This window comes from Caloenas nicobarica, chromosome 1 (assembly GCF_036013445.1).
Source record: "Caloenas nicobarica isolate bCalNic1 chromosome 1, bCalNic1.hap1, whole genome shotgun sequence".
NCBI classification, from domain to species: domain Eukaryota; kingdom Metazoa; phylum Chordata; class Aves; order Columbiformes; family Columbidae; genus Caloenas; species Caloenas nicobarica.
In genome coordinates, this window is record NC_088245.1 from 157959953 (window position 1) to 157974076 (window position 14124).

The 14124-nt window shown below is 40.1% G+C and overlaps 1 protein-coding gene across 3 annotated transcripts in view; it reads left to right on the plus strand.

The window, feature by feature from the left end:
- The window catches only part of FGF14 (fibroblast growth factor 14), a 412364-nt gene that overhangs the window by 167188 nt on the left and 231052 nt on the right, over positions 1-14124 (plus strand). The window contains exon 1 of one of the 3 annotated variants that reach the window (XM_065644063.1): positions 5109-5338. The exons of the other annotated variants lie outside the window; for them this stretch is intronic. Within the exon in view, the coding sequence (XP_065500135.1) occupies positions 5336-5338 (3 nt within the window). The 5' untranslated portion in view covers positions 5109-5335. Of the gene's footprint in view, positions 1-5108; positions 5339-14124 lie in introns of those variants that run through there. 3 annotated transcript variants of the gene reach the window in all.

A 14124-nucleotide genomic window follows, 5' to 3' on the forward strand; every position in this document is an offset into this window, starting at 1 on the left:
TATTTTCCAGTACAAACTCTACTCTTGGAAGTACTGCCTTACAGATTAGATTAAATTAAATGCATGTGCATTTTGAGTCTTAAAACCACTGAAGAAGCAAGGTGTCTGTAGAATTGATGATGCAGCTTCTGCTGGCATCTCTTTTCATTCATTAGCAAGACAGCATTAAACTGTAGTATTTATGCCACTTCTATTAAAATTATGTCAGGACTTCCATTTAAAAGGGGTGAAAAAACACAGACCAAGCATTCTGTACTTGATTCTAGATCAGGTGTTGAAATTGATGCTGGTCTTTGCATTGCAAGATTTTTTTCTTTGTGTAATATGGAGAAAGATGAGTGCAGCTTATGAAATTTCCTTTGTCTCTGTTATGGAAAACTATAGAAAGAAAATTGTTTTGTAACCAAAAACTATTTTCTGTCTTCAAAAATTGTGTAAGGTGTTAGATGAATAGGAACGAACTCTCGCTTTGCATCGAGCTGTTGTCTCGATGTATGACTGCAAGCTGCTGCTGAGGCTTTTCCAGCCTTTGAAAGAGGCCATCATTATGGATGAGAATACTCACTTTTGAAAGCCCTCTTACCTGCTGACACTGGGAAGTGCTGAGACTGTCTTCCCCCTCCCCCAGCCATGCCCAGCTTCATTCACTTAGCAGGAGACCCCTTGTCCTTCAGCTTAGCAGAGAAAGAAAAATGGCAGAAAGGGAAACATTGCTCATTAAAGCTTAACCCAGATATTTATGTGGATTTTTAAATAAGTGGCAGCTTTTTAGCCAGCTGTCTGTCAGCCTCCTGTTTCACTGGCTCCTCCAGACACAGTGACCACGGGTGGCTTCAGAAAGCTGCCCACAGCCCCTGAGCATCTACCCTGCTGAGGGCAAATGCTCAGCGCTGGGCTGCCTGCAAACACTTTGACTCACAGCATGGGTGCTCCAGCCTCTCCTCCTTTCCCTGATCCATGCCGTGAAGCCAGAGTGATGCCTTGATGCCACTTCCCTGCAGCCATGTGTCTATGTCTTCAGATAACACTACTATAACTCCCTGAAAGAAGCAAGTGTGAAGACATCAGAAAATATTAATAAAAGAGAAATAGAATAATAGAATTAATAATAGAGAAATAGAAAAGAAAATAATAATAATAAAAATATTAATATAAATGCTGGGCCAGGATCAACCTTAAAGACAAACTGCAGTTTGCAGATTTTAGTTTGTTCAGTGTGGGATCATCTTTGCACAGGCAGGCTCAGCTTTTTACTGCTGTCCTTGCCCCTTCTGTGTCCCAGCAATTTACACAGCCTTTAAGAAAGATTCTCAACTTTAATGAAAATACAGAAGTAAACCAGCAATTTAAGTTCAACATTCACATTAATATTGCTACTAACCTGTTTCGTTTAAGCAGGCTTTTGTCCTGTGCTATTTTTAAAATGCGTAGTAATGTCAAATGCTAAAATACAGATGCTACTACTGATTTTTAAGCTGTTCAGTTACACTCATATTACAATTCTTAAAATATTCCTGTCTAATTTTACCACTGAATGATGAAGTTTGGGTTGGAACTCCACAGGAATCAGTTCTGGGGAAGCAGAAACCAGGGTACCTTGCAGTGCTTTCTGTCAAGCAGCCATTCAAATAACTGCAGCATCAATTGCTTTACAAAAAGCCAAATTGTTATTTTCAATAACTGACTGCAGCACAATACGCCTGCTGGTATCAATGCCTAGTGATAAAGTGATGTAGGGCTGATATCTGTTATACTGAAAACAAATCTGGAAAATGGATTTTTTCATGATGTATATATTTTGGAAAAAGGAGTTTCAAACAATTACCATGTAAAAGCTTAGTCTGTTCTCACTTTTTGACACAGAAGAGTAATTTTGACTAATATTTCAGCTGCGTGCAGTTTTCAAATGTCGTTAAGATTTTAATTCCTTCTTTAAATTACACACTAAACTCCTTTAGAAGTCACAGGAGTTATGGACAGTGCTGATTGCTCTATTGTTCCTTACTAGACAAACACATAATTTTGTGTGCACGAATGATATATGAACCTCCTTAGTTACCAAAAATGTAAAGGTTTCAAACAAAACCAACTGAAATTTACTACAGCATCTATGATATTTTATTTTTTCTTCACTCATGGGTTAACATCACACATTCAGGTGACGTGTAATTGGCAGACTGCAGGACCATTGTGAAACACGAGGAATTCACGTGAAGTAACATATATTTCCCTTGAAATATAGAAACAAACTTATACCAGCACTCCTTTCTAGGGTAACAGAAAAACAAAACCAAAACCAAACAACAAATGAACAACAACAAAAACAAAACCAAAAAAAAAAAAGAAACTAAAGAAAATATTTCTGTGTTCATGACTGAAAACTGCTTGGGTCCTTGTACTTCCGTGGTCATGCATTTTGACAATTTAACAGCACTTGTTGCTGTTTGTGGAGTTACAGTGTTTGCTGCCCTTAAATCTGGACTCCACGTATTTCCATCACTATTCGATACACTGGTAAGTTATACAAACCAGATCACTGGACTACAGCACTCCATAGTCCACAGTGCTAATAGTAGCGAGACACAATCGTTCCTCAGCCTCACTGGACATTCATATGGTTTCCGTGGTTTTGCATCAGATCCTGGTATTAATAGAAGCGTATTAATCTTTCCACCCTCTAACTTATCTTGAGCACATGTGTACAAATTTGTTTTGCCGCTTAGCTCCACAGTGTTTCAAGTGTTTCTGGGGCTACACTGCCATTCGTCACTGTCTAACCAAGATTACTATGGGGCTTTGTTTCTGTATTATCCACACACAAATAATTATTAGCTGGATCCAGATGAGACTATTCCCTAATTGGAAACCATTTCCTAAAGTGCCATTTTTCCCCTGTCTTGCTGCATACAATACCACCACCTCTCTCTGCAGACTTGCCCGCATGCTGTGTCCCGCAGGCACCCAGTGTGCTTCAGAACATCCATAGCAGCACTAGACTCTATTAATGAAGCCATTCATTACATCTACAGGTACCCCCATAGGGTTGGTACTATAAGTCTCCTCTGGCCGATCACTCTAACCTACTGTGTCCCAAAGGGTTGAGGGAGTGGACCTGCCTGAGCTTAAAGTCTGACCGCTCCTCAGCTAATGGGACTGAAAGTGTTGCTTTCTCGTTGCTAGAGATCACCTGCGCTAGTTTCAATGCTTGACTCTTGGGATCTTCTCTCTCACTTCTAGCACACAACTCTGCCATCCTGTGCATTAAGGTGATAAATGATTTCTTATTCACTTTGGCTGTATCTTCTCCCAGGCACTCCATTTTTTTCTTCCAAACCCTATTATTGTTCTATTTCAAATGCCATCTTCATGACTCATCCAGCATTCCTGGAAAAATAAAAATAAAACCTTCTGTGCCATCCTGCATAGAACCACAAGGGTCCATCTTGTCCTTCCCTTCCAAGGGCCTGGCTTGTTTGCCCTCGGGGCCTGTATTAGCAAGCATAATAACTGCTTATCTTTCTTCTATTATTGTATTTATTTGCCTTCTCCTTTTTTATTAGATTCCTTAGGCTCTTCTCCTTCCTGGAGAGATTTCTCAGACCTGCCAGCCTACCCTTCCAAATTCACGCCATTTGTGTTAGCAGGGTTCATAGGCCCCCTAATCACATGCAGTGGATGACTGAATCCTCCAGCACCATGGTTTTGCATATTAGCTCACAGTAACTGGACTCCACCTTCCTCCAGCACCAGTTTGACAACTATGGACAGTAACTGCTTTTAACAATATGTGACTCTGGAGACATTTGATTTTTGTTCTTCCAAACAAAGCCCTACAGACACCAAGCCAGTTGCCTTAACACATCTCAGCACTGGCTGTCACCGTATAATTCTCCATAGCTGGTGTTTCTGAGGGTCTGGCATTCAGCATGGCCTGTTTGGTGGCTGCACAGGCTAAGTCAGGTGATTTTGATCACCATTGGTCAAACCAAACTATGCTCCTTAAGTCGCCAGCCACCCTACATAGTTATTGTTCTCTGAAAGTCCCAATTTAGCCAAAGCTTAAATCTGAGTAGTAGCTACTTGTATTTCAATGGTCACAGTCTCAGTGGTCTTTCTCTCCTGTATTTTTACCGGCCCTGCTATTTTTACCACTACCGTTGCCCTTGTTCATTCATATGCCTGTCCCTCCTCATGCAAAGGGCCATATGGACTCCAGGGTCGTGGAGGTGATTTAGTTTCACGAGATATAGTTCCAGGTGGACTGGGATCATCCCAAATGTCTCCGGGCCAGTCCTCAGGACCTTATTTTTCTACCTGCCTTCTAATTCTTACTGCAGCCACTCTACCCATTGTACCCAGTCAGTTCTGTTTAAGCTTCTCAGTTATCTTCTTCTAAGAGTTGTGCTCCTCACCATCCCGTGCCCTCTCCTGTGTTTTCTCCAACACCACTATAACAGCTGCCTTAGCCCGAGCCAGTTCACAGTTTGCTCTTTTTCTCCTCCCATTTTTCTGTATCTGAAACTTCCTTCTTTGGTCTCTCCTCCTGTCCTCACCATCCTCTTCTAGCAGCAGCCATTTTTAGCCCTTCTGCAGCAAAGGTACATTCTCTGACCTCGTGCTCCCCAGCATGATCCCCACAGCAATTTGTTTTCCTCCCCTTATGCCCTGTTCTTATCTTCACGTGCTTTCAGGAGCTGCTGTCTCCTGCCCAACATTCCTCCAGTCCAGGCCACAGTCCCTGTTAACTCCTCCTTTCCCATAACCATCCGCTTTTCCTAAGGCCCTCAAAACCTCATACAACTTAAAAGACCTTTAAAAGCCTCAGATGTCCAAGGGCCAGTACCCCGCTTTCCTGACTGTGCTTCTACCACAGAAGCTATAGTAGTCTCCTTTAAAGACCATGACTATATTCGCTGGTGGATTTAAAAACTCTTTTGCCATCCTGCTTTGGCATACATGGGTTATGACCTTTTTACCAACCTGGTATTCAAGTGTTCTTGTTCACTGTATGTGACAATGATACAATTTCTATTTTTGCTCCACTCAGGCTCTCATAGTCTTGCTCTTATAGCCTTACTTGTTGAGTTCCCTCTGTTCTCCACCAACTTGTCACAAGCAAAACAACACCTTTTGCTGCTTGCAGGACCCACCTGGTGCAGAGTGCGCTAAAGAGAACAAGACTGATTTTTTTACTACTTTTACTGAACAGAAGGGAAGAAGACAGCATTTCTGTTGTGCTAGGCAATTTTTGGGAACGCTTACATGTGTATCAATATGCGCAAAGTCACAAGAAGGACAGAATTAAAGGGGAATCAGTCCTTGGCTGGAAACTTGCATGGTAGGTGGATGCTTCTGTCCAGTGCTCATTGTCGTGTTCGTGTACTATTTTAGCTTCATGTTGTTCTTTATGTAGTGCAGTTTGACAGGAAAACACATTTGATATAGTCTGAACAAGTGGGGTTTTTGGCGCAATTCACTTTGCAGATAGTCGTGCGTTACACGGCCACATTATATAACAGTGAAATCTTGTTTTGTGAGGTGGCTTTAGTTCTGCAACAGCTTGGAAATCTACTCATATTGCAAAGCATTTAGCTCCACTAACTTGCTAAACTCCTGAGACTCCATGGCAGCTGTGTTCTGCAGCGGAAATATTTATGGTCAGCAGCAGTGACTGGCGTTTTCTGTGCTGGATATTGTCCACTTGTAGGAAAAGTGAAGTGGAACTGAAGTGGTTTGTGGGCCGTTTCAGCTGTATCATGAGAATTACAATTGCATTCCTCATTTAAAGCTTTCAGAGATGAACAAGTCTGTCAAGTCACTAAAATTATATAGGGAGTTACACTGATTCTTTCATTAACAGTAAAATGCTTGGGATGGAAACTGCAACAATTGAAAAGGCTCCAAAGTAAGAAGAAAAAAGTTGAGTTTACTTTAAGTTTTGTGGTGAGGTTTTCATTAGTGAATCTGGAAGGGGATCGTCTATTGATTATTAGTCCTGCAACCAGCCCTACAGGGGGTCTGGTTGTGGGTGTTGGCCATGGAAAACTAAATTTCATCATGTTTTTCATCTTATCTGTGTTCAGTTTCCCATTAAGTTTCATCAAGATTGAGTAAACATATGAACTTAATGAATTGTACATAATTTCCCATATATGGAAGTAGTGTCAGTTTTTTATTACTTGCCATCACAAGTGTCTTTGGCTTACTCTTAGCAAAAATCCTCTGCAATGTGCTCATTTTCAGATGTTCCTAAAATGTTAAGGCAGTGTTTTTTGTTCTCTTGTTAGAACTGCCAGTTTTGGCAAGTAATACACACTGCTTTTAATGCATTTTTTTTGTCAGCTAAGCTGGTTTTGTCTCTCTCCTTTTTTCCTATTGATGACAAATGTGCAATTCTGGAAGTCTTAGGCTATTCAATACCCTCTTCCCACTTGCAACTGGAATATTGATTATAATTCACCAGAGATTATTCCTTAAAGGTTTGGTTTGTAGGATCCCCAGGATGCTTACTGGTGTTTATGGGAGATGCATGTCACAGCTTACAGAGCTTTCTGATTTATGATGGCCAAAGTCTATCAGTTAACCCCATTTGATTTAGAATTTCCAAAGGGATAGGGAAGTTGGTACAAATCAAATGACTCATTCATCTTCACCAGCTATTGAGTACTATATAATATAAGACTTAACTAAACGAAACCAACCAACCAACACCAAACCAAAACAACAACAACAACAAAAACAACAAAAGAAATGTTCAGAATGTGTATGGCTACAACTGAGCCTTTAGCTGTGATTTTTTTTAGGCTGGGCTTAGGCTAGGCAGGTGGATGGCACCTCCACCCTGAACGGCAGCCCCTTCAGGTAGTCTGCTTAATTCACTCAGACTCCAGAATTAATTCCTCTGAACTCCCATACACAGTATTTGCCTTTTTTTAAGGTTTGCCTTGTTTAATTTGCTTGATTTTCTTCTCCCATCTTCCTTCTACACTCTAAGGTCTTCCATTTCATGTTCGTACTTTCGCCATTTTGTTAACCCTAATAAACTTAGCTGTAAAGGTGGTTACATTAAACCCCTCTTTTTTGAGTCTCACTCCATGGTCAAAAGTTTATTCCCTCTGAATGTGGGCTCATCACAGTCCTGCATCTTTCAACATGTTTTTTTCCTTTGGCTTTTATTTCAAGTCAGAACTTCCCCTACAAAGATTCATGTATGATATTTTTTCTGTTTAAACTGTCATTTTTGTCTTTATTACATTCCAGTTAGAACTTGTTTTCATCAGCATGGTTTAGAAACGAGAATCTTTACTTGTAGTGGAGTCAAAATAAACTATTATATATTCTTCACTTGTATCTAGACAATACTTGTCATAGGATTTTTTTTTTTTGCTAAATGAAAAAGAAAAAGCACATGAGAACAAGAAGACAAAATCTTAGTCTTTGCAAGGTCCTTTCTGCATTTCTGTTGGCAATGATGGCAGCAACCTCCCGGCTGGACAGAAGACTGAGCCTGTTTCTGAGCTTCAGCCTTCCCAAGTAGCCTGAGCCTGTAGCAGCTTACAGTGAACCTGCATGGCATATTGGAAGAGTTGGGGTTTTTGTTGGTTTTAATATAATGCAGCTCTCCCCCAGGGGGAATGATGCAGAGTCGACCTCTGCATCTGAGCTATCAGGCTCTTGGAGTATATGCACATGGTTGCTTTGCAAGGCAATGCTTTATCTCCTCAAATTTCACCCACATGTCACAACTTTGGTAATGAAAGCAACTTTTTCCACTTGCTTTTGGCCTTGGGAAATATTTTACTTCTCTTTCTTAATGCGTGGTGATCACTATGAGGATATCGTTTTGCAGTTATTTTCAAAGATATCTCATATTTCCTCCTGGTTTTAGACAGGGAGAAATTTCTAATAACAGTTGGTAGAAAATCTGATTCATTGCTGTGTTACTCTGCCTAAAGCCGCTCTAACTCTATCCACCAAAACTGGATTGGACTGATTCCTGGGAAAATTGCTGGAATTAGATTGGTGTGAAACTAGGGTAGTGCAGTGATAAATCAGACCTATTCCGTTTTTAGCTGTTTTCCTACACTACTGTTCATATTTGTACTGCTTCTAGAGGTGTGCTTAGTAACTACTATCATTATGTATGCTATCTTTGTAGGCTTTCTGGATGCCTACATGGGCCTTTAAACAGCCATCTAGTGAAATGTGCTACGGCTTGTTATTTAAATGGTATTTAACTATGCCTCCATAAGCTCCAGTAATATAGTGGAGACTAACACTTTCTACTGAGCCACACAATGAAACTAAGCTGTATAGCATGCTGTATCCAACTGTTAAAGAAAAGGAATCATTATTAAACTGTAGGGGAATTCCACTAGAAAAATAGGAAAGTTATTTTTTTAATTTTTGCTTTGCGTGATTTTTTTTTTTTTTTTAAGAGCATAGTCAATCTCGGCAGTTGTCATGGGCAGTATCTTCAACTTTGGACTTTTTACCTTAATGCCCCTTTGGTTTAGACAATTTGTCTTTAGGGACATTCTATTTTGTTTTCTTTACAGCAAGTTACAGGAATAGAAGTGCTGGGAATGGAGTCATATTGACAAGTTCCCCAACATAACATACAACGGATTAAGGCAAAGCTATTAATGTTCTCTGCTTCCACTGATGTAATTTGGAATCATTATGACGCTGGCAAAGGAGTCTGTTTAACCACATCATACTGTTGCTATTTATAAATGGGATCTCACTTAAATTTAGAATACAAAACCTTCCTGGGTGAAAAACTGCCACCATGTGTATCTACAGTGCAAGGGATCTGATTTGATCACTGTCAATATCACTGCTGCAATACTGATAGCAATCATGAGAACAGCACAAAGTTGCCTGTAGGGCTCAATTCTGTAACCTTGCTGCATGCAAACCTATGCCCTCCTCAGTATGTAGCATTTTACAGAGACTATGTGTTTAAATGGATGCATTTATCACAGATCACAGGACATTTGACATTCTGACTGTGGTGTACATTAGAGCTGTGAGAGCTCTGAGCTCCCAGGGGTGCCTCTGAGCTGCACCCCAGTGGCACCCTGGGGTGCATGGAAGATGCCTCTTCTCTTCTCTTTTCTCTTCTCCTCTCCCCTCCTCTCCCCTCCCCTCCCCTCCCCTCCCCTCCTCTCCTCTCCTCTCCTCTCCTTTCCTCTCTTCTCTTATAATTTGTTACAACAAATGGTCTTCATCCACACAGAGCAGGTAAACCTATTGCATTGATGGCGATATTTCAAGAATGCAGTACGAAGTATCCAGCCTTTTTAATATAGCAATAGTAGATGGCATCTTTTATGCATCCAAATAATTGAAGTAAGGAGGAGTGCATTTATGAAGATTTATGGAAGACCTTTGTCTTACTTGTAATTTCAGTGTGCTAGTAGCACCTAACACTATCAGGTTCGAAGCACTTTACATTTGCAACTACTGCTTAATAAAAATTGTATGAAATGGTGATTGCCCTCAATTAAGAGACGAGGAGTCAGAAAAACAATGAAGTAGCCCAGGCATTTTCAGCCACAGCTGTTTCATGTGGAAGATACTGATTCTTCCAAGACTTAAGTATCATGTATGAATTAATTGGTATTCAACAGTGGTTCCATGAAAAGAATACAGTCACATAAATCACAATAGTTTGACCACTTAACAAATTGCTTCCTGCCAACTAAGCAGCACTAACTTACCAGGTAAAAATTACAAAAATTATTTTTATTACAGTTAGTATAAGTTTTATTAAAAATACTCTTGGGACATTCAATAGAATAACTATATCTATATGCAACTTTTCTTGATGTTATATATACCTGAACTATGAAGTCACCACAAGTAGCTTATGCATAAATCTACAATATCAGTTTGTCCTTTTTCTTTTAATAAATTATTGTTATGTGTGAGATTTCAACTGGCAAAGTCTGTTGTTTAAGTTATTGTAATACGAGTTTTCTACTTTTTGACTATTGTAGGGATATTGCGTTTGTCAGATATCGCAAGAATTATAAGAATAAAAACCCCATCATTTCTGTGCTTGGGAGCAGATTTCAGGACACAGGGATATGATCGGACTATACCAGAAGTATGCATTTTATTATTTGTTTGTTGAAGTTTGAAATGGAATATAACTACCAATATTGCTGGGAATTATAGATTTGCATTGCTATAGTTCACACTGTTGTGGATGCATGCAATGGCAGGCACAATGTATAAAGTGTATATTCTAGGTCTTCATTTTTTCTTTGATGCATTTGGAACACAGTTGAGCCAGTGTAGAAAAATATAACTTCAAAGTCAGGAATTCAATACCTGTATGAACAAACAGAATATCTGATGAAATCTTGCACTACAGGAATCAGCTATAAAATTCCTATGAGTTCAGTTGACCCAGGACTTTACATCTAATTTAACTTCAGAAAAGATGTAGAGAGGATTGGTAAGTCTTCATCGTTACTGAAGATCTTCAGAGTTATCTACTTCACCGGCTGATCATTTATAGAACTGTTTGTTTATTAATCATTGAGTGTTAATAGACTGTACAGACTTTGAAAGACTTGAAAACTTCTTTTTAACTTGGGAATATCAAAAACATTTCCTTTGTTTTGGTTCTTCCTTAGTGCACCACACCACAAATTCATAGCTTTGCCAGAAGTGCAGGGTTTCAGGCTGTTGAAATACGCTTCTGGCACTGATGGCTGCAGAAGATCTGCAGATGCTCCTTGCTTTGAAAGATTTTTCTTTTTGAAATGGGATCGCCATGGTTTAAGTATCATGCCATAAAGGTCTAAGCTGGCTAAACTGCAGGATCCATCCACACACATTCAGTTTGATGATGTGTGCCCTCTTTTTGTACATAGTTCATTATGAAGCCTCTCTTTCCAAGCACAGGTGTAGAGATGAGAATATATGATGAGATGTGATGTTCAGCACAGCTTGATTCACAGTGCAGCAGTGTCTCCTCTAACTGCAAGCTGCTCAGATTTCAATAATTGGAGATAGGGCTTTGTCATTCCACAGAGTGATGAACGTTCTCCACAAAAATACACTGACAGGGCACAAAGGGGTCTTCCTGGCCTTGCCCAGCCTCCCCTGGGCCTTCCCCCACCTTTCCTGTGGCCCAGCATGGGACCTTCAGTCTCTCCCCCAGCAATACCATAGCAATCCTACAGGACTGTTCATAAGATTAAGAGCTTTATCTTTGAGTTTTGGTCAAGTTCTTTACCTTGAGTAACAGTATACAGCACAGTGGCTTTAATCCACTACGAAAATGCCTATGACAGTGTCAGCTTTACTGAAGTCGCTAAGAATTTCGCTCTGAGCTGCTGTACCTTCACTACTCTTTTTTTGGAAGTGGCAGCATTTCCACAGTAGATCAGGACATGTGAGTGTAAATTCGCAAAAGCACTTTTGTGGGGCCACCAAGAGGCTGCCTGTGCACCCTCAGAGACTGACCACATCCGTGCCACGGGGAAAGAACAGCTGGTCCAGGAAAGAGGCGAGGGACTAAAAATATAACATACACGTGCTGAGAGAGAGACATGGCATTGAAAAACAGCATACTTAACCTGATGGGTTGTGTTGGATGAGACCTAGATTTCCTGATCATTTGAATACGGAATGGGCACTGCCTTAGCACCTCCAAGTCAACATTTATGTTGTACTATTATCTAAGGTTTCCATAGACAATGAGCTTTATTCTGCTCTTCAGAGTAAATGCATTCGATGACAAAATTACTTGTAGACTGGGAAAAGAGATCACCCTCTTCTATCTTCAGCATGCCTCCACATCTAAACAGCAAAAACAATTCTGTCTGTTGGCTTCCATTGTTTTTTTATTTCAGCTCTTGAAGTATTTGATTCTGAGAGTCTATTAGTTTTGTGGCTTTGATATTGCAGCCAGTATTCAGCCCTAGTTTCTAAGTATGTAATGCGAAGCACTGCTGGGGGATTTGGGACATTAAAAAACAGAACAAAACAAAACGTACCTGTGAAACTGTAAAACCAATGAAAAGGTAGGGCAAGGGGAAGCAGGTTTTACAGAAGGTGGAAAAATGGCCACACAGGGATGGCAATTGTATGGACAGTAAATCTAGGGAGGTGAGGAAAATAAAATAGGTGAAGCAGCTGTAATCAGTGGGAGGAAAACAAGCTTACTGGCTATTATCAAAGCCCATAAAAGAAGGAGGAATGGTGGGCAACCAGATTTGTTGAAACAGAGGTTAATCATAGACCCAGAGTAGGATGGGGAACCCAGGGGTACAGAGAAACTGAAAGGAGGAAGCATGTGCAAAATTGGATTGAATTAAACAGTAATAAGCTTTGTTTTGCAGAGGCGAAATAGTAACAGCAATTAACAGCAATGAGGGTGAAACAAAAGTTCCAGAAAATGGAAAAGAAGATCATCCCTTTTAAAGTAAAGTTACTCAACCTTCACATTCAGAGATGTGGCATTAGCAGAAATGCTGGGTTTCCCTAAAAACAAATGGACTCCAGGTGGACACCAAAGTGAACCAAGCTTGCATGCCCACTGCTCATCTTGCCATTTAGTCAGGCTCCAGGGAAATAAGTTTAAGTTCCAGTTAAAGTGAAATAGCACCATAAAAGAGCAAACTCCTACCAAAGAACATCCATTCTGGACAGTCCCAGTAGTGGGATTTATTCCACTGGTTTGAAGCTTAGACAATCACACCATAGATTTCTAAAGTCTGATGAGTCTCCTTCAGTACGTCTTTTCCAAAGTCAGCCAGTGAATCTTGCCTTGTGGTGCTGGGAGCAGAGCAGGCACCCCTGGAAGGCAGTTCTCTTAGAGTCAATGGAGATGCAGTAAATATGCCCCATGGAGCAAAGACCACTGTTCAGATGGCCAGCACTGATGGTTGCTTATGGTAAGATGACTCTTTTCAGTGGTGCCCAATGATAGGATAGGGGGCAATGGGCATAGACTGAAACTTAGCATGTTCCATTTAAACATGAGGAGAAACTTATTTACTTTGGGGGTTACAAAGAAATGGAACAGGCTGCCCAGAAAGGTTGCGGAGTCTCCTTCTCTGGAGACAATCAATACCTGCCTGGACACGTTCCTGTGAGATCTGCTCTAGGTGAACCTGCTTTAGCAGGTGGGTTGGACTAGATGATCTCCAGAGGTACCTCCCAAACCCAACCATTCTGTGATTCTGTGATTCTATGACTCCTTCTGCTCCCCTTAAAGATATTGACTATCTCAAGGGCTTACAAAGGGACTACAGGCACCCAAACTTAGGTGTCTGAATCCCAACAGAGATGCCTAACTTCTAAATTACTAGAAGCCAGGCGAATGGAATTTAGACCTAGAAGAACAACAGAAGTCTGTCTTTTTCTTTAATTCTAGCTCAGGATTTTGTTTCTCAAAGATTTACGTCTCCTCATTTCTCTGCTTTTACTATAACATTTGCCTTTAATGTTCCTCTGCACTTCCATTCAATTAAAAATGTGTCTATAACTACAAAAAGAAAAAAAATAGTAACAGAACAAGGTCTGTATTTTCAGATGTTGAGGTGAAAACATGAATTACCTTAAAATAGTCAGACATTCTTTTATATATTCATTTTTTATTTTTCCACAGTCTTGCAGCGTGTCAATCTTTACCCAGAATACATCTTCCCTTGAATGGTTTGCCTAGAGACTTTGCTAAAGGGGAGGGGTTTTTTCCCCTCTTCCCTCCTGAGCATATATTCTGGAAAGTGAATGAATGATATAGGCAATTGGCACCCTTTTTCCTCCTACTTAAATATTCCCATAATACTTGAATTTGGAGCTTGGTCTGAGGATTGGGCCCTACTCCTGCAAAAGATGAATGTGTATTCTCTACATTTAATGATGTCTGGGATTGCATTACAGCATAAAAATTAAAGAGCTATAAATTTTTGCAAGATGATGCTGTTGCAAGAAAAGAATCAACTAAATGCTTATAGTGGATCAAAAGTAGACAGAAGTTAGCATGCTAAATGTATAAGATCTGTCTGATAAATTGATGCTCTTACACTAAGGAATTTAATTTGTTTGAGTTAATGAAGCGTCATATTCTATCATATGACTAATATAAATAATTTGTAA